The sequence below is a fragment of the Trachurus trachurus genome, assembly GCF_905171665.1.
Source record: "Trachurus trachurus genome assembly, chromosome: 1".
Classification (NCBI taxonomy): domain Eukaryota; kingdom Metazoa; phylum Chordata; class Actinopteri; order Carangiformes; family Carangidae; genus Trachurus; species Trachurus trachurus.
The window spans coordinates 31025775-31047058 of NC_139891.1; the positions used below are offsets into that span (position 1 = coordinate 31025775).

The 21284-nt window shown below is 39.0% G+C and overlaps 2 protein-coding genes across 3 annotated transcripts in view; one reads left to right on the top strand and one right to left on the bottom strand.

Annotated features, from left to right (window-relative positions):
• The window catches only part of rac2 (Rac family small GTPase 2), a 34237-nt gene extending 27015 nt beyond the window's left edge, over positions 1-7222 (bottom strand). For both annotated transcript variants that reach the window (XR_014595641.1, XM_083979419.1), the window contains exon 1: positions 7070-7222. Coding sequence is in view for 1 of the 2 variants with exons in the window: in XM_083979419.1 (XP_083835545.1) it covers positions 7070-7104 (35 nt within the window). In the remaining variant the exon portion in view is untranslated. The remainder of the gene's footprint in view (positions 1-7069) is intronic.
• Positions 7223-9111: 1889 nt separating this feature from the next.
• Positions 9112-20854, top strand: cyth4b (cytohesin 4b). Its single transcript, XM_083976756.1, has 13 exons — positions 9112-9219; positions 11281-11363; positions 11493-11557; positions 12327-12393; positions 13096-13214; positions 13338-13418; positions 14761-14873; positions 15145-15293; positions 16904-17015; positions 17446-17522; positions 18053-18124; positions 18260-18414; positions 19608-20854. The coding sequence occupies exons 1-13, from the start codon at positions 9201-9203 to the stop codon at positions 19687-19689; spliced, it is 1194 nt and encodes a 397-aa protein (XP_083832882.1). The 5' UTR covers positions 9112-9200; the 3' UTR covers positions 19690-20854.
• Positions 20855-21284: the final 430 nt, after the last annotated feature.

Consider the following 21284-nt stretch of genomic DNA (forward strand, 5'->3'; position numbering starts at 1 on the left):
GAGCTCGTGCCCCCGTCTTCACCAGGACACTGAAGAGCTTCACACTGTTTCCTGATTAATGAAAAGAACAGCTACAGTAGAAAGCCCACTAACTATGAAGCTGGGTGTAACCTGAAGCTCAGGTAAACAAATCTCCAAATGTTCTAGCTGTGTTGTTTCCCCTCTAGCTAATGTAACTGACTGCTGCTTTATTGTTTGTTTTCTTTGATTTGGTCTTAAAATGTCAGGTAAGTCTTACTCCTTCGCTCACAGAGTGAATGTATGTAGACGTGCCCGAGCAGATCCAGACTGTGCCCAATTTTCAAAGAACCATCTGTTAATCACACAAAATCACAGGTGGTGGTTCACTGCCACCTATAAAACCCCTGAAGAACCTACTTCCTCAATCAGCCTCTCACTCTGAGGTATAATCAATACAGCAATTATCTACAAAAATTTTTACCAAACATTACAGAAGAGATCGCATTAAAGATTTTGGTGCTTGAATCATAGGTGATTGTTTATTTGTTCATTATAACTATGGATGATTTATAAATTAAATGTCCGTATAAGTTAACATTTGACAAAAATAATCTTTACTCAAGATTAATTTGCAATCTTTTTCCAGAGCTCTTAACCACATCTCATGTTCTTCAGTAGTGGATGGAGACAAATCAGAAGTCATGAGCATTGGTCAGCTGGTCTCATTTGTCTTTTGTTGTTGTCACTTGTCTTTACAAAACAAAAAAAAACTTAATCCTCGAATGATGATCATAAAAGCTCCAAATGAAGGTGTAACTGACCGCAAATTGAGTTAGGGTTTAGAGTTAGGATTAGTCTAACCTTAATCCTAACTATTTAAGGGTGCATTTATGGTTAAAAGCGAAACAACAATGCTCACATGTATAAATACGGACTTTCTCCTTGTTACTAATATTACTGTTGTGATCATGATTTCTGTTTGCTTCATCTCTTCTCACCGATCTTGTGCTCTGTGTTTTTAGGTCAGCATATTAGCCTACTGTTGTAAGTTTTATTATCTTTTGCTGATCATATGCTCTGTATTTCCAGAATATTACTGTTGCGATCATGCACTTTGTTTTATCTCATACTGTTGATAATATGTTCTGTGTTTTTAGAATAGCCGCCTATGGACTGGTGTTGAAAATTAGCACATGTGCTAACACACCCAAGCAAAGCATCTGGTCTGTCCACTGGAACAGTCCCAATGTATTTGTGATGTCCATATCAAATAAAATAAGCATAACATAACATTTAATACCTAATTTAATAATACCATCCTCAATAAGACTTGGTGGATTAATATTAGATTGTGTGCAGATTATTTGCTTGCACAAGAATGATGAATTTGATCTACTCCAAGTTGGATTGCTCATTGTTGTTGTATTTCTCATATAGTAGCCTACATGGGGAATAAAAATGTATACTTGGTCTAGGACTGTTGGAGAACAGATAAAGCATGTAATGGGGGTGGGTCTGATCAACAGTCAGGCATAGAAAACAGAAACCAGGTATAATTAATAACCTGATGTCACAGTATGTGGTAAGTTTAACACACAGGTACCAAAATTAAATCACATGGTTATACTGTACGTGTGTCTGTTGTGTCTAAACTGATACCAGTGTGACACAGAGTGATGAGCTGGGGCTTCACCTGCTTTCTTGGTTTCTACGTGTCAGTTAAATCACAAACACACACACAAAAGAAGAAAAAAAACCCACAGACCTGTTTTGCATACTCATCCACACATATACAGTAATGCCATTATCTAATGCTCCCAACACTGAATGAACTTGAGGCTGTGTCCACTTGAATCTCAGTGTCAAATTAGTGTAAAACAACACATTGTATGAAAAGTAGTGTCCATACCTTCTAAACTACAAAAAAATTATAATAGTAACACAAACACTTCACCTTTTATAGATACAAAAATGATAATTAAAGCCCCTGTACGGAGCTTTTAACAGGATACGCAAAAGTCTCTGGTTTCTGCTAATGTGCCTACAACAGCAAATGAGCCCATCGTGTGAAGATACACTATTTCCAAGTAGTTTAATTCTATACGTCTGGAAGGCATGGTCGGGTCCAGTCTTCTTTTCGATGTTTCCAAAACAAATCTACATGCGCCGGCCAGACAAACGTCTTTATGACAGTCGGAAATGCAGTCTTCATTCCAGCAAAACACCACCGTTTTCGTCCACACGGGCCGCCAAAATCAACACTAAATGAAAAGTCTGTACAGGGGCTTTAGTAATATAATATTCGTACATTCAAGTCAAAAATAATCATCAAAATCCAATTTTTTTCTGGTAAAAAGAACCAATTTAAGAACTAACCTAGTGTCTAAAAACGCCTTTGTCACATAAAGTTGGCATTTTTAAAATGGCTGAAGGACAAAATGACTCAATAGTGGTTAGTGGTGTTCAGGACTTCTATCTTTGTGAGGACCCGTCTGGGTTTCAGAGGTTGAGCCTGATGACAAAATGTCAGGTCATCACTTCTCAGGATTCAAATTTGGTTTAACATGTAGGCTACACCTAGATTACTTCAGATGAAATGTCAAAGTTGTGCTGGTTGAGGTTATGGGCCAAACGGGCGCATTTTGTCAGTGAAGGCTCCCATTAGTGTAGAGACATATAAGTGTGTGAATGTGTTTTGTGGTTGTGTGTGTGTGTGTGTGTGTGTGTGTGTGTGTGTGTGTGTGTGTGTGTGTGTGTGTGTGTGTGTGTGTGTGTGTGTGTGTGTGTGTGTGTGTGTGTGTGTGTGTGTGTGTGTGTGTGTGTGTGTGTGTGTGTGTGTGTGTGTGTGTGTGTGTGAGTCAGAAAGGAACTGATCTGTTTCAGAAGCTTCAGTTAGCGCAGAAAACAGGAACCAGCCAAAGTGAGCTATCAAGACAAAAAAAAAAAGCTTCCACCTCTGATCTCTCTGGCTTTTTGCTCTTAATCTGGTTTTCCATCAACTCTCTGTCCCCTTCTGACACCATCCAACCTTATCTGGATTTAGTTTGGCTAACTCTTCAAAGGAGACTCATTCTCTCTCTCTGTCTGTCCTCTCTTTACTATCACATAGGCCTAAAATTAGTTCCTCTAATTTAGCTTCTGATCTCTGAAGGCTTAGTTTGGCTCATTCTGATTAGGTTTACTGTGTTTTACGTAGCCTATTAGATATTTTACTTTTCACCCTGTAAAACATGCAAGAGGCTTGGTGACACAGTGGCTATACTTCACAGAGCTAGTCAATGTAATATACTGTAGGTATAGCAGGGTAAACGCAAACACAGCAGCTAGTCAGGAGTATGCTAGTGCTAATCAGTAAGAAAAGCACTACAAATGTATTCTTAATTGCTGAATTCATCATTTTACTCAGGGAGGAACAAAAGGTAAAAGATGATTAGCTCAATTGTTAACAGGACAAGATGCTTGAATGGTAAGCTAGTAGGACTACAACCCCTGTATCAATAGATTCAGGGGAGAAATATTTAGTACATCTACTTGAGTGAATTAAATCATTTCTGCATTTCAATTGTGATTAAAAAAGAAAAAGTTTAGATAATAGAACCATCTCAGTTTGTGCCATCTCTTGACTCAAGCTAGGGAATTTGATGCTGCAACATTAGCTAGTTCTCGTTCCCTCACCTTGAAGTCCATGTACTGTGTTTAAAATAGGTTTTAAATGAGGAGCCTGAAATATGTAGTCAACAAAAGTGTAAATAATGTTCACCTTTATTTCCATGACATAAAATGTGTCTATTTAACGTGACTCAGGTAAAAACTGCTAACAGGCTAAATGAGATAACAGGGTTTGTTGGAGACGTTAGGCCTAGATCTCATCAAAGCAAACAAAAAAAAAAGTTCACTTTTATGCCCTTGTTATATTCATAGATGCACTCTTTCAAAGTATCATCAATGTCTTCAAAAAAAACAAACTGTTTTTAAAAAGAGCAACTGTTATACAGTAGCCTATGTCTGTATACGTCTGTTTGTAGCCTTCTAGTGGCTTTTTACCTCTGGCAGTTGTCGTCACAGGACGGGAGGTGTGTTGTGAAAATGATCTTCTTCAGTAAAACATCCAAGTATTATCAATTTTGATACCAAAAATGGAAAACGTGTGCTGACTTCCTGGTTGGCCTTCAAGAAACCTCATACCTCCACAAGGCTCTGCCATTAGTCAAATAAATGGAAATATTATGTGTTCTATATGTTTATATACATTTTTATCTACGTTTATTGGACAGCATGAGTTTGTGCTGACTGACTAAGGGTTTCAAAACGAATATTTATTGCTGCTAAATTATAAATCAGTGAATTATTGTTGATATAACATGGATATATGGTTTACTGTAACTAGGCTATATATCAGCAGCACATTTACTTGTATTTACACAGACTTCCTCACAACTTGAGAACAACTTCCCCTTCTCGATCTGTTAATAGAAGCTTTATATCTCTTTTTTTCACACCTGGTTAAGTCATGTGTGGACAATATACAGTGCAAGGAAAGTGCAGCTGCTGTGTTTCTTTGAAAACGTTTGGTACAGTCTCCACAAAGCTCCACTTGTGTCCTGAACTCAACAGTAGAAATTGAAAAACATCAAGATGCTGCTACACATGGAAAAAGGATGTTTGCAGGTTCTGCCTGCAACACAATGTGCCACACTGGGACAAAGTCAGACAGCAAGAAATTACTCATACCAGCACCAACAACTTCAACTGACAGCTTCTCAGCGCTCATCCAGCTCATACACACTCTCTCTCACAGGCAGACCATCTGTAAAGGCCTTTTCAGACGTTTAAACTATCATTTAAAGCAGAAGTAAGCGGTCCGGTCGTTTTCGCTAATGCTGCGTTCCAGGTAGGCTTTTGAAACCGTAAATTACAGCTTCAAGTCACAACTTACGACTTTGTAGCGTTTCAGGCAACCCACTCGTGTTTTTCCGACCTGTTTTACCTGTGAAAGTCACTATAACGGCCACTCGTAACTTCTGACCCGTGAACTCGTACCAGATTGAACTGGTATGACTTCACAGGTCGGAAAAACACGACTTACGAGTTTCCTTGAACGCACCATAACAGTCCTCGTCCCTACGTCACCACATTCACGGCGTCCCTTGGCTGCACACACAGCCCTGCATGCCGTTCTCTCTCCTCATTGGATAAAAACTGTAGGATACGATAAAAGTTTTCTCCTCGGCTCAGAGCAGAGCAGAGTGACTGACAGACCCGTGTTTCGGTCCAAACACTCTATGTAAGTGATTGCTGTCGGAAGATATAACTATTTAAGACTTATATTAACACAAATATATCACTTACTTCTGCTTTAAACTACACATTTTTCCAACAACCTCCTCTTGGGGAACCAAAACAAAATTGTTTTCCACAGGTGTGAAGCCCAGATTTCCCCCCTCTCATTCCTTACATTTATGTCCTCCATGGTTTGCGTGCACAGCTGAACTACATGACTTAAATATGTGTTGATGGTGTGGTCCAAAACAAAACAAAATAAAAAATGGGAAGAAGAGTTTGACTGAAATCTGCGTCACGTTCTGGTTGGCAGTCAAGATAAACACTGTGATTAAAGAGAACACATGAGGTTGTGTTTTTGATATAAGAGCTCGTCATTCATGTGGTTTTAATTCATGAGAACAGCAATCCAACCTCACACAGGAATTTATCTTGAATACACAGAGGCCCTGTCAGATATAAAAGCCTCAGGGTGCATCATTGTGAGCTGCATTCTGGCTTGGCTATCCAAATCAAACACTAAAGTACAGTGACAGAACATTTTCTCCAGGATTCCTGACCTGACACCACACTGAAATCTTAAAATTAAATCCTTTTGATCCTTAATTCGGGGACGAACAAGCCGTACTTGGTTGTGATCTGGTAATAAAAGCATGCTTGGGGCTACTACAACTTTGATAAAGTTACAGCACCTCCTGGTTACACATAGTGACAAACACTTGGTTATTATGGTATGGGAAACTACCACTCTCATGATTAAGCAAAACCAACACCAACTGTTCAGTAACCAGGAAACAAGAAACAGTTGAATGCAGTTAAGTCTCAATCAGCCAGACTTTCATTTTAGGCCCACTTGAGGGCTTTGTCACTTGAATATAAATGAATAAAGTTTTCAGGCTGTATTTAATGACACAGATTAATGTTTTTGTGAGAATATAGTGAAGTTTATTCAGGTGTCCACCTTCAAAATTTGAGTTATGTGAAGTGATGACAGACTTCACTCATTCGCTGCTCTGTAGATTTGAAATCACAGTTTTACATTCAGCAAACACCAGGAAGCTTCAGCACACCTCAGGCTGTACCTGTCCTGTGCCCGACCTGTAAATGTTTAATTTTCTCTATCTGTTTACACATCTCTTGTGCAGTTATAACTGCAGTACTTCCGCTTTACCGTTTCACCCCCATCATGACAACGGGCCTTTTTGCCCCACCTTCAAGAACCAAAAAAAAAAACTGTAGGCTATAGTAGGTATTTTTTCCTGATGTGGTGGACGACGTGTTGTCCAAACTTGTTCTCAGAAAGTACTGAGAAAGTGAACCAAGTTGTGTAAAAACCCACAACATCCAAATTTGACTTAAGAGCTTAAGACCTTCTTCATGAAACCACCTTTTTTTTTTGGCATTTCTTGGTTTTCCATCTCCAGTGAGAGTGTGTGCTCTTACAGCTTTTACAACATTTTCCTGCATGTTGTGGCCTGCACTTAACTCATCCAGCGCTGCTGACTATGGCTCAGCGCTGTCAAACACACGCCTAAAGGTTTACACGTCTCCCCTGGACAGCCCCTGTGTTCTTCAGCGCGTCAAAGAGAACAGCAAGCCTCAAGTTTTTTGAGAGACTAAAAAGCCACATCACTGCGGAAGTTGAGCAAACTGTCACTCGAGGTTGATCAGAAAAAACCGTTGACGTTTCTATCAAATGAAAAATCCAGAGCCTGGGGGCCAAACCACCCCCTCATCATTCATCAGGTCCGTTAACTGTTCATGTATCAACAACTTTGTGGCAGCTTAAGTTATAACAATGTAGATAAAGTAGAAATAAATGGCGTACCCATCTCCCACGACCACGCATTTGATAGCCTGCATCCTGTTCCGCTCAGCTTCGTCTGCTGCTCTTCACCCTGACAGAAACAGACTCAGAGAGGAAGGTGCAGAGACGCAGAGCAGCATGCAACTACAGGAAATTGTTACACACCTCCCTCACTTCCCTCCCTCGGCTACTTCTTTTTCTCTCTCAGAGTCTCTTCCTTCATTTTTTTTTTTTTTTTTTTTTTGCACACATCTCTTCTTCCTGTTTTTTTGTGTTTGCTTGAGTCGCTGCTGCTTCTAAACAACGGAACTTATGCAAACAACGTAGGCCAAGTGGTGTAAAATACAGAATAAATGAGGTGTTATAAGAAGTCTCTGTTGCAACTGATTAAAAGCTGTGAAATGTTCATGAAGGGTTTTGAAAGGGAGGAGGTGGTGCACTGACAATAATAGCGCTGGACTTTATTTAAAACTTCCTCCTTTTGCAATCATGCAGCAAGAACAAGAGAGAGAGAGAGAGAGAGAGAGAGATATTTGCATGCATGTTTGTATCAGAGCCAATGATAAATGAATTGATTTTAATTTGTAAAGCGATAAAAATGGAAATTAACTGGAATCAACTACAAACTCACTAAATGTAGATCAGAATCAAATTCTGAAATCAATTTGTGATTTTTTTTCATTTGAAAAAGTAAACTGATTATTTATTATTGACTATCATTATTATTATTGAGTTAATTCTTCTTGACATTTGAGGCACAATGCTAGCTTTAGCATGTAGCTGTGAATCTTAGCAAAGACATTACGAAGTATAATGTACAAATGTGCAGCACAGCAGTTTGTGTATTTCCTGTTGAGCATCTTCTTACATGTTTCCTGCTATAATTTCTGGTTTTTCCACATATTTTTACTTTTCTTTTTTTTCTTCTCCTTTTTACCCGGACATTCAAGTGCATTGTAAACTTTTGACCTTTTTGAATTTAGTTGAAGTTTAATTGTAATTTGTAAAATGTTTTTTTAAGGAGGAAAGTAAACTACAGCAGCACACAAATGCATCTTCTCTTCAATAGCCGTGATACAGTTTTTTCACCACTAGATGTCGCCTCAGCATCGTTTCTGTCATTAATTTTTCAACTCAAGCAGCAGAGGAAGTGTTTGTTGGACTAGTTTGTTTCTTACTTTAATTTTAATTAAATTTAACTTTAATTTGCAATCTCTAATAAGATAAAAGAAAATGTTTTGGTTTTAGATCATCAGACTAGATTGACCATGTGACCCTCCTGAATTAACCTGATCAATTAACATGATTTAATGCTGTTATCTGTCTGAATCTGTCTGTCACGTAAAAACTGTTCCTGCAGTAACTGGCTCATCCTTTTCTAACGAGTTATCTATTCATTACTCATATCCCTTTATTGATGAAGTTGTATTTATATTTGAGTCATTTGGCCGATGATCCAGTGACATTAGATACTGTTCAGGATTCTGGATGCAGAACCACCCACTTTGACCCCATGAGACTTCTGCTTTTCAGCCAGCTTTCAGTTGTCAAGTCAGCCGCACTGAGTCCACACAAAAAGGCAGAACAAGTGAAGAGTGAAGTGAAGACACCTACGAAAATAAAAGTGTCTAGTTTGGCGTTAAAGTATGAACATAAAACACAGCCTGGTCAATATTTTCAGCAGCGTCTGATAAGTGTCAAGAGGCTCGATGCTCACTCACACCGTGTGATGCGAGTCTGAGCTTTCAAAATGTACTTCCTGGACCGAGCTGGGTTTTGTGTGCAGATTTCAAAACACTCCCCGTCACTTCCACTCATAGTTTCAACATCATTGTTACAGCAGACTTGAATATGTGCTATAGTACCAGTGTTTGTCAAAAAAACATTCTCAATTACAAATTAAAAGCCTGTGTTGCACTTTGGACCACTACGGTTATTTGTTCTGTTGTAAAGACCATTTTATTTTGAAAGGAATGTCTATCTGTCTTCCTTTCTGGCTCGACATAGTGATGGATGGGGAAGAGGTGTGGTCAAAAGAAAACCTCTACTTCATTCAAGTGACACTTCACTATGCGCTGAGGCAGCCTGTGCATCTTGACTGTATGTCACTCTTTTCATACTGCGCCTCTGTTTTCTTTCTTATTGGATATAAATGACTGATTTCCAAATGGGTAAGAGCCTTTTTTGTTTACCGTCTGTATTTTTTTTTAAATTGATGGTCCTCAAATGTTTGTAAATTTTTATTTCAAATCTCCACCAAGACTTTAAAACTGTTGTAAAAGTTGTATTTTCTTTTTTATGTTAGTTATTCTGTTCGATAAGCTGATGAATGAGATGGTTTTATGACATTTTATCACTATATTGCCTTTTAATTTATCCCAATTCTGAATGAATGAGTAAACCATCCTGTGAACTCAATGTTTATAATAGGTCAACCCTAATTAGTAGTCATTAATCCACAGTCATTTATCTTAGCATCCATCTGGTCACTTTCAGCTGTCTAATTTAGAAAAAGCTGTGACATTTGAAAAAATAAAATAAGGTAAAAGCTAGTTGTATTCTTTCTAGTGTGACCTGTTGGTTCACTGTCAGGGAAGCAGATGTTGAATTATCTCGTTCAGGGTCGCACATATCACGTTCTGCACCCTGTAGTGAAGCGATGCACTGATGCACCGTTCACACCTCACTGAACCGCATCATCACCACTAACAGGTTAAAAGCAGAGGCTGCTATCTTTGGGCACAGGTTGAAATAATCCACTTATAAATAGTCAAAAATGGTCAAATAACTTTGGTTTTTATATTTGGACCTAAAGTCTACAGTAAATGATATAAAGTGACGAGAAGAGTTTGAGGGCTTATGACATCAGCTGGTTGCACAAAACAGATGGAGAGGAAGGGTGGGGAAGTGGAAGTGCTGTGGTCACATCATCATCAAAAACACATACAAGTACATTGTTGCCATGCAGTCACCATTTTGTTGACTTTACACTGCTGCAGATTTGTTTTCATTGCTGTCAAACTTTTACTCTGACATGTCTCTGTGCCTATACCTGTGTGAGATGAGTGGAGTTGTCAGTTCTGGCTGTGTTTCAACGTGACACCGTCTCTGCCACTCAGAAATACATGTACATTTATATTACTTCTGTTTTTGTCTCATGGGAACCTCTTTGTCTCTCTCTGTCTCTCTCTGCTTGCTGCTTTCTATCTTTACCCACATGCACAACCCACCGCTACGCTTCTAAAACACAGTGAGACACCTGCAAACAAGTCATTTGGCAATAAACAAATCCTTTGTGCAATGAGTTTTTAACCCGAACACATCAGGCTGTAACATTGGTGGGTCAAGAGTTGGCATATGCTGCTGGAAAATGAAGTGTGTGAGACAAACAATAAGTAATATTGCAGCTTTCTGTTAAAACATAGATTTGAATATCAACCCTGCACCTTGTAATGGATGGATATTGTAATGCTACTGAATGGATGGATGGGTTTGTTGCCATTTATACCAATGGAAATCCATGATCTAAAAATGGCCTCCGGTCGTCATGATTGCATTATCACATTTAGGGAACTTTACCTCATCAATAAATCCAGTGACAGCGTGGGATTGTTGATACAGAAACCAGTGTAGGATGTAGTTTTACTTGGTTGCCGATGGTGATGTTTTCTGTTGCGGAGATAACCTAGCAACCAGCCAACTTTTGAATCGATGGTGATGATGATAAAAATGATGATATATTATGATTGTGTCAAGACATTAGCTTTCACATGAGACCTGACAGGAACCTCTTTAGTTTTAATATAGATCAGTGTGTTTTTGCATGCAAATATCCAAGTGTGTGTTTTTCAAGAAAAGAAAAAAAAAAGGAAGAAAAAAACCACAACACCTGTCTCACACATTTTCCAGAGAAACCTCTCTTCCTCTGTGGTTTGTCTGTGAATATAGTGATATCTTGTGCAGATTTTTATTCAAATTACTTTACAGTAGAGAAGCTGACATAAAAGGTGATATCAGCCTGATTCACTTTCTACCTTGAAGGAAGCCTACTCTATACTATAGAGATGACATAGTGGATGATGAGGTCATAAAAGTTGATGTCATATTTTCAAAATGTATTTGAAGAAAGCCGTGTTGCTTATTTTAAATGTTAAGAGTAACTGAGAAATGTGCAGAGTTTCTGAGAATCTGTGCTAATGTTTTTTGTTTTTTTTGTCCTGATCTCTCAACAGTTTCCTCAGATTTTACAGCAGACGAGAAGATGGAGATTGAGAGCATAAGGACGTATAAGGACGACCTTCTGGACGATATCCAGGTAACACACAAGAGCCCATATGGACAGTTAGTCAGACACCACAATATCTTGATGTTTCTGTTGCTTGCCCTGCTTCTAAGGCTGAGCTAACAATTATTAATTATTTGTCTTACATTCTGCTCTTTCCAGAAGCTAAAGTTGCAGATAGACGATGTGATGGCAGAAATACTCAGCTTCGAGTCTGCAGAGGAAAAGTGAGTTTGACTCTGGGGAAGCCCCGCACCTATTTAAAAACCTACAGTACCATAGAAACCAGTGATACTCTTATAGACCTTTTCATTTTTACAGTCACTAAATGCTTTTTCATGATTCGTTAAAGCCACATGATTGTGGCCTCACACCTCCCACGTCACCTGGTGCTCCCATAAGAAGTTGTTGTTTTACTGTATATAAACACACCGAAAACACGGACTCAAAATCATCAGCACCATGCTGTAGCTTTTCATTAAACAATTGGTCTCCACAATACATTCAGTTCATGATCCTAACTTGAAAAGGGCATTGCCAATTTGAGATTGTGGATTTATTTCACTTCAAAATTGGAATTGGAATATAGATAGTGGAGTATGTTCCAAAATATACACCTAATTAGACCCTGCCAGAAACGCTTTAGTCTATGATAAACACTTTTTCATGAAGTTTTTGATGTTCTGGTCTCATTGAAAGTGTTTTAGGGAGCTGCTGATTTAACTGTATGACCATTAGTGTGGCTGCAGTTTGTGTTATACAATACAAATACAGTATATTTAGTCACAACACAGTGACACAGCACCACAAACTACAGCTTCCACAATGATCATACAGTTGAATCAACATCTCTATAAAACCACCTGTATAAACATCATGTAGCTGAAAATGATATAGGTGCTCTCAATAAACTAAAGTGTATGCAATGTATAGCATCATTTATTCAGTTAATCATGCATGCTTATTATTCTTTCTTCAATGTTTTTGTACCTGCAGCAAGACAATAGAGAAGAGCAAACAGTTCTCAAATGGAAAGAAGAAATTCAACATGGACCCCAAGAAGGTGAGTTCATGTCATGTGCGAGTCAGTCAGTCGACCTTAAAGACGTAAATCATGAAAAGCTTCAACACCACATGTCGACTGAGCACCTTTAGCGAGCAGCCCTCTTGTCGCGTAGGAGGAAGTCCTACACCACAATGGAGCTGCTGAGACTCCCCGAAATGACACTGTCACAGGCCCAGATCGCACTTTCAGTGGTTTCAGTGGCAGGTCAAGCCTGTCACTGTTGGGAACAGAAATGTTTGCATCAACAAATACAACAACATAACAGTACCAGTTTGGGTTTTTGAAAAAGGAAGGTTACTTTTGGTGTTTTTGGTCTACTGGAACTTCAGAGGTTCACATCTCTTTAGTTTATGTGAGTTACTAGGGATAATATAACATTGCATTGGTTGTTCCTGCAACCGGATCTTTCTTTTTTATTTCAAGAACAAATTTGAATCATGCTTTCCTTTCCCCGTCAGCCCCTCAGGCAGAGGAGAAAGAGGAAGAGAGATTGGTTTTAAGGAATTAGGATTACAGAAATGGCAAGATCGCTTGGTTTTACCAACTGTCGATGAGATCATTCTGAAACTTAAACTCAACACATTGAACCACAGCACAATAGGAAGTGTGCGTCAAGAGCGCTATGTAATAAAAAAAAAAAAATGCTAAGCAACACTTTGCTTTGTCTGCATGTGTTTGTGTTTGTGTGTGTGTGTGCAGGGCATCAACTACCTGGTGGAGAACAAGCTGTTGGATGGAGGCGCTCAGTCCATTGCTGACTTCCTCTACAAGGAGGAGGGACTCAACAAGACGGCAATCGGAGAGTTTCTTGGAGAAAGGTGAGTTAGGAAGGTAAAAGAGGGGGGAGAGAAAGACGAGATACTCAGGAAGAAAGAGGGGTGAAGGAACCAACGAGATGGACACTCTGGTTTCATGCATCTCCCTCCGCCTCTGTCCTACAGGGAGGATCTCCACCTCCAGACCCTGAAGGCCTTTGTGGATCTGCATGAGTTCTCTGACCTCAACCTGGTCCAGGCCCTCAGGTAAGGCCTCCTCATCCTCCATCCTGTCTCATAACAAACACAAATGATCACTAAATAACAAGGAACATAAATGAGGAAGATGTTCATCATGTAAAAACAGAAGAAAAAACTGAGAGTCACTTTGTTCTTAACATTGAGCAGCAACCACAAACTTTTTGGGTTTCCTCAAACAGTATGAGCAACCACATCAGTGGAAAGTCATGGTGTCAGTCGCTGGCAGAGTTAGAGGGCAAATTGTGAACAGTGGAGAGAAAAGTACTTAGATATTCTACGTAGATAAATAAAAAAAAATAAGAAAAAAAAACCATCATGGAGAGAACTTCTCAGTCTGGAGGAAGATGTTGTTTGAGGCTCTGCAGGGACTTTATCAGGTCTGAGATAAGGATCCTGATAATGTCAACAGGCTAATCTTGGTCACTAAGACTGCATAACAGAAATCCTGCACCACGAACTGGGGGTGTGAAGTTTGAAACATGTGGGCACTTATTTACCAGACTAACAGAGCGTCAAAGTGAAACCAGAGGTTTCTGCTTCTGCTCCGGAAGTATACTGTAGAAACCCCAATCAAATTCCCATCATCAATTAAAACTATGCCAATGGCTAAGAAAATGCAGCCTGTTTCAGCACAAGTTTCTCAATAACATGGATAGTTTAAAAGCATGGCACAGCCTTTAAAACAATCACCATTCACCACAAGCACCAGGTACTAAATGTTACAGCACTACAGACAAGTCCTCAATTAAGTTGAGAGGTCATGGTTAGTTCAGACGTATCTGCGATGACGACAGAAGAAGAGAGTGCGACTGTGGGTTTTATAGACAGATGAAATGAGGCCATAGGTGACCACAGTTTTTCTGTTCTTTAGTTAGAGTTTCTTATAGAGATTGGTGTAGTGGATGGAAATAAAGTGACCCTGAGCAAGAACACGTCATCATTTCAGTCAGACTCATGAAATCAGAGGACTTGGTTCTCTATGAAAAGTTGCATCATGGGAAATGCTTTCAATGCTTGACAAATACTGCTAATTTAAAGTTGTAACATCAATTGATTGCTTTTTGGCTTTGTTAATCTGTCTCTTGCAAGACAACCGACTCCACGGAAGTGAATTAAGAAATAAGGAAATAAATATTCAGGTCGAAGCTTCGTATCGCAACCAGTTTCATGACTCAGAGGAAGTAGAGTCATAATAAGTCTCTCTTGAATTATCTAGAATTGAATTAATAACATTTCCTGTGTACACTCATTCTCTGGACGTGCGAGCCACAGTCCAAACACACCTCCGGACTCGCATGTCTGTCATGTAGAGGTCTTATTTTGTTGTGTTGTGTTGTGTTCGTGACAGACAGTTTCTGTGGAGTTTCCGTTTGCCTGGTGAAGCCCAGAAGATCGACCGCATGATGGAGGCCTTCGCCACGCGCTACTGTGACTGCAACACTCACGTCTTCCAGTCGACTGGTGAGCTGCAAGAAATACACGTGTGTCCACTTCCTCTCTGAGCTCAACGTGTGAGAAAATGTTTTTGTGTTAGCGTCGCAGTGGATGTGTTTGACTGACCACAACATCGCTCTGAGTTTGTTCTTCTGACTTTCATTTCTTCTTTTGTCAGATTTTGTCTCTACTCTATATCTATGTTAACTATATTATGGGTTTATTATGTAAATATATCCAGATTTTTTTTAAAACTTCTGCTTATTTTTGTGTGTGTTCCTGTTGCATCTTCCACCAGACACGTGCTACATCCTGTCTTTCGCCATAATCATGCTGAACACGAGCCTCCACAACCCCAACGTGAAGGACAAGACCACCCTGGAGCGATTCTTCTCCATGAACAGAGGCATCAACAACGGAGAGGATCTACCCAATGATCTGCTCTCGGTGAGAACCCCCAGCCAATCACAGCATCCAGTTAACACACAGGGAAGCATCAACCCCAGATGTCAACACAGCTGATATTTCAGCCTCTATTTTTACCCTTAAGAATTAACCATACAGCCAGATCATGGTACAATACTTAATTCAAAGTCCAGTGTATTTTTTTTTGTCTTTGTAATAACTAACCTTAAGATACAAAAAAGTATTTGTCTATAGGAGAAGACCCAAACAGTGTATGTAAAACACTCAAACATGGTCAGAAAAATAGTTATTGTTTGACGGTTATTTATATTTCCTCAAAACAACTGTAGATTGTGGCAAATGTTACTCAACCAACAGTAAATATTAATATTAGTTGGGGACTATTTTCAACCCCAGATAAATACACATTTGATGTTATAAGGAGTATTAATGGCAGCAGGGAGGTGTACGTGGGATTGAGTGAGAATAAACAGCAGCAGTGTTCATCATAAAGAATCATCACATTACCCAGTGCAACAGTATGGCCCCATGATGTGGTTTAATAAGCTGTGCAAGGACAATAGATAAGAAAAATTATTATTAGGATTGATTCATTGTTGCCTTGTTAGCCAGAGTTACTGTAACTATTTAGCCCATGTCAGTCATGAACTCACTTTTTAGATTGTGAAATAACTAAAAGTCCAATTGCAGAGAATTTTGATGACTCATACGACTTCATCACTTAAAAAGTACTCATGTACTGTGTTATTTAAATTACCGACTGCAGTGCAATGTGCATGTAAAGGAGCAGTGTCTAAATTTGGCTAATGCTACATAGCCAAGGTTAGCACTAAGAACATTTTATTAGCTAATCTATGGGAAATCGAAAGAGTTCAGCATCAAAGTTAATTTCTGTAGTCAGCAGCTTTTCCTCTATTTGAGTAAACTAGCTTACATCACTTTCCGATAACAGAAACTCAGCTCCAAGGGCGTATTTATAACCTCTTATGTTGTAAAGACAACGTTGGGTTGTATCCAGCGACAGCCACCACCAGCTGCTCCTGATGAATGACCAATTTTGGATGGAGAAAATTCACAAATATCTTCTCTGTGGTGCTGAATATGAGTTCAAGTTTGCAGGTTAGCTTTTCTAGAATAAACAAGTTTATGCATACCATTTCAGATGCGGATATATTTTCGATATTTTAAAATGAAACAGAAAATGAATGTCAAAATTAAACACAGTTACACTTTTCAGGACCAGACAGTACTTTCCCTGCTTTCACCACTGTCTCACAAACACCGCATCATCTGGAACAGAAACACACATATATAACCACATCCAGGTTTTTATTGTGCCAGTGTTTCCACCTGTAGGTCACAGTAACCAGTGGGAGGTGATAATGGCAAACAGTGTCCCAGACTGTGGGCAGCTGTTGGGTTAAAGACATGTGAACATATAAAAGTTCCCACACTCACACACATTAGGGGTCTCAGAATGAGTGAATGGAATAACTGCATCTTAACACTTTTAGCATTTAATGATTTTTTTTTTTTTGCTTGTAGCTTGTGTTCAGCAGATGATGCCAGACATTAAATGGTGCCCCATTTTTTCATGTTTCATTTGTTTTTTTCTTTTACCTCCTACTCAGAAACTGTATGAGAGCATCCGCAATGAACCTTTCAAAATACCAGAAGATGATGGGAATGATCTGACTCACACATTCTTCAACCCTGACAGAGAAGGCTGGCTCCTCAAACTTGGTAAAACACAACACTTACATACTTTTTTATGAATAGTTACAAACAACCATGACATGCAAACACCACATTTCCACACCATTCAATCTATTAACCCTACCCCATCATCACAAATGTAACCTGAAAGAACCAATATAAAGGTCTAAATATGATTCTTGCTGCTGTGCTATATTACATCTGCTAAATAAGGTTTAAAAACAGGAAAGTAGAGAGGAAGTTCAGAGAAAATGACCCAATATTGGAGCATACCCTTGTACATGTGCACGCAAACCGCACAGCATCATAGGGGTTGTAAACACAGAAGTTCAACTTCACTCAAAAAACCTCTAGTATTTGTATGTTGGTCAGCTTGTCATGAACTGACACAACTTTTGAATTTTTGTAATCTCTAAAAAGTCGCACTTTTCTTTTTGTTGTTGTTTCTGTCCCTCAGGAGGCCGAGTGAAGACGTGGAAGAGGAGATGGTTCATCCTGACGGACAACTGCCTCTACTACTTTGAGTTCACCACTGTAAGGCTTCCGCACTGCTCCCCCCATGTCACTTCAGCAAATAAAATACACACAAAAGTCTATCAAGCCCTTTGTCCACAAGTGACATGAAGACTGTGTTCAACATAAAGACAATACATGGCAATACACACTTAACAGTCATTTGTACAGATGCTTAAAATGAACTCCTGTGGTCTATTATTAAGTTGTTTGCTGCAAACCCCGCGCGATAAATAGTGATGATTCATGGCAGAGCTCATGCAGTCTGTAATTTTAACCACATACAGGTTTCTGTTCATATTGGTGGCAAGAAGTTGTAGCTATGAAAGTCACACCAGAACTTAACTATAGAGGTGGCTGATTAGAAAAGGTTAACAGGTTGTTTCTTAGCTGAATAACCCAGTGTTGCAAATCCCAAATTAGCCTCAAGGGGCATCACAATCTGTACAGTATTATGACACCCTCTGTTGTTTGTCCCTTGAAACCTTATTTAGCCTTGCTCTCCTGATACAACCACTAATGCTGTCCATCTCTTTTCAATGTGTGTGCAGGATAAAGAGCCCAGAGGCATCATCCCTCTGGAGAACCTCTGTGTGAGAGAAGCGCCATATCCCCGCAAACCGGTAAGTTTCGACAAGCTGTGCTTTCTCTTATCAGAAACATGTTTGAAAATCTAACTAAATCAAATTTAACAATGTACCGATGGATCTACAGAGAGGCTTGGAAAATGATTATCATATGATTCCTGTGTCATCTAGTATTGCCTGGAACTGTACAACCCAAACAGTCGAGGGCAGAAGATCAAAGCATGTAAAACAGAGACGGATGGCCGAGTGGTGGAAGGGAAACATCAGTCCTACACCATCTGTGCTGCCAGTGCAGAGGAGAGAGACTCCTGGATCGAGGCCATCAGGTCAGACTGCGAGCATGTGTACATGTGCATGATTGGGCAAATAGCAACACAAAGTATGAGCACAACTAGACACATGATAATTACTCACATGATAATCAGCATAGAGAGTTGTTAGAGAGATTGGGGGTGAAGAAAAGCACTGCTGCACTTAAGCTAATATTTAGCTCTAATTAGCTTTATCCCGAAGCCTAAGCTTTTTTTTTTATCTGTCTGCTGTTAGTAGGTTATACATTACTTTATGAGGGAAATGATGGTCACACTAAGAATCATCAAAACAGTAAAGATATTTTTTAAACAATGAGCTGAAAGCCACTGAAGTGCTCTAAAGAACCGAGAAGGACTACAGAGTTGGTCTACACCTTTATTTGATAGCATAGTTGAGAGAGACAGAAAATGGGGAGGCAGAGAAAGGGGGAATGACATGCAGTAAAAGGCTGCCCAATGCAGGATTCAAACCGGGGCCCAATGCAGTGAGGACTATAGCCTCTGCATACAGTATATGACGCCTGCTCAACTCACTGCGCCACACGGCGGCCCAATTACAGTATCATTAACTACCTATTCTACAGTAACTTTATCCTGAACCCCAATCTAAGGCTAATTCTAACCTGAACCTCAAATGTTCTTACAACGATTGTTTAAAACCATACGTGTATGTCCTCACGATCACAGGAAAATATGTACACACATACACACTTTACATACACATACACACGTCTTTCTATACTTGTGAGGACCCTTGTTAAGATAGTGTAGCCCTTAACCCCCAAACTAATTCTAACCTCACCAACCAACCAAAACAAGATCTTCACATTCAAAAAGTCCTTTGAAGTCATGCAAGAATCATTAACTACCAATCCTAACTTTATCCTGAACCCCAATCTAAGGCTTATTCTAACCAACAATTGTTTAAAACCATAATGTCCTCACGATCACAGGAAAATATGTACACACATACACACTTTACATACACATACACACGTCTTTCTATACTTGTGAGGACCCTTGTTAAGATAGTGTAGCCCTTAACCCCCAAACTAATTCTAACCTCACCAACCAACCAAAACAAGATCTTCACATTCAAACAGTCCTTTCAAGTCATGCAAGAATGTCCTCAGCAATTGAAAATAGTTAGCTAAACACACACACACATTCACTAATATTGCTGGTTGTGTCTCCTTTACTTCAAACAGAGCAAGTATCACCAAAGACCCGTTCTACGACTTGGTCTCTGTCCGTAAGAAGAAGGTGATAAACCAGGCGCCTCAGGACTGAGCTGCCCACTGTTCTCTCTACTGTATGCCTACGAAAGTTTACCTGCGCCCCCTTTACAGTTGTATTAAACACTGTGCAACAGTGCAGTGCAACTGAGTGCGGACACTGAGGGCCAGACAGACTGACACTGACGAGATGCGTTTCAGCTAAAAGTGGGACTTCTCTTTCCACTTCTCCTTTTACAGACTGAGCTTACAGTGTCAAAGGTGAAAAACATGGACTCGTTTTTGTTGCCCTCTTTGTTCACGTGACAAGCCACGGATCATATGTCCACAATAAGGTGTTAGTGAAATCTCTTTCGTGGTACATGTTGTGTAATTTGTATTTTTCTGTTTGCATAATTGCTGAAGACATGGTTGCATATTTACACTTTTTGCATGGTGAGAGAGAAGAGAAGAGATATAGCTCCTGGGATCAGCTACTGTAGACAAATCACGCATGTGACGTCTCAGCAGTTCCTATAATGCTATGAAAAAAAAAGGCAGTGTCTTTCTCAGTTTTCACAAGGTTTTGATACAGCCACTGGCAAATACAGTAAGAGTAAACAATCTTCTTTCTGTCCAGTGATTTTACATTTAATAACAAAGGTAAGGTTGGATGTTTAGGTTGGATGTTGTCTTAAGATATTTGCTAATAAAATACTTAAGTTTGTACATAATTTTCACTCTGTTGGTTGCTTCATAATTTGTCATACTTTATATGACAAAATACTTTATATGACATTTACATTGAAATGTAGAGGCCTGATTTTTCTTTTTTTTTAGTGCATCACTTAATTTTCAAGTGCAATATGCAATAGGTCAATTTTTGTGTGTGTTAATAACTTTAGCTGTACTTACATTGTAAGCCACTGTAACTTCTATACTTCATACACTGTAGTATGTATTATTGTAAATGTTGTATGTGTTTTGATCTATCTGATGAAATAATTATTTAATAAAAAAAAGTAAAAAAAAAAAAAAAAAAAAAAAAAAAGTATTCTGGGCCTGTTTACATGTCAGACTGGATCCAGATTTTGGTTTAAAGGGCAGATCAACAGCTGTGTTTTTCAGATGAGTGCACTTTGTAACCATACGACCACACCTCACTTCCGTATTTTGAGTATGTTGACACGATCTGTGTTGATATGATCATATCCTTTTTTGTGATACTTGAAGCACCAACAACTACACCTTTGTGGTTTAATGCATATCATATACACACGCCCTGAAACCATCTCATTTAAACCATTTGGTCAGACTTTCACGGGTTTTAGACCAGCTTCCTTTGGCTTCCTACATCAACCAACTCGTGGTTTGCTATTACATTATGATCTAAAATTATGAATGTAAACATTTTAAAAGATGGCAGAACAAATGCGTAATCTGCATTTTAACAAAGTCATATTTTATTTGGAAATGATCAAATTAAGCTTCACTTGTTTGCTTCTTGCAAAACATCACCTGTCTGTCTATGGCACCTTTAAGATACATTTTTTTATTTAATGTTCCTGAATAAAATACACTGTAAACATCCTAAACTATTTCTTTTTTGATCAGCATGCAGCTGTATTTGTGTCAGAATAAATAAAAAAAAACAGCTCTGCCATACACTGC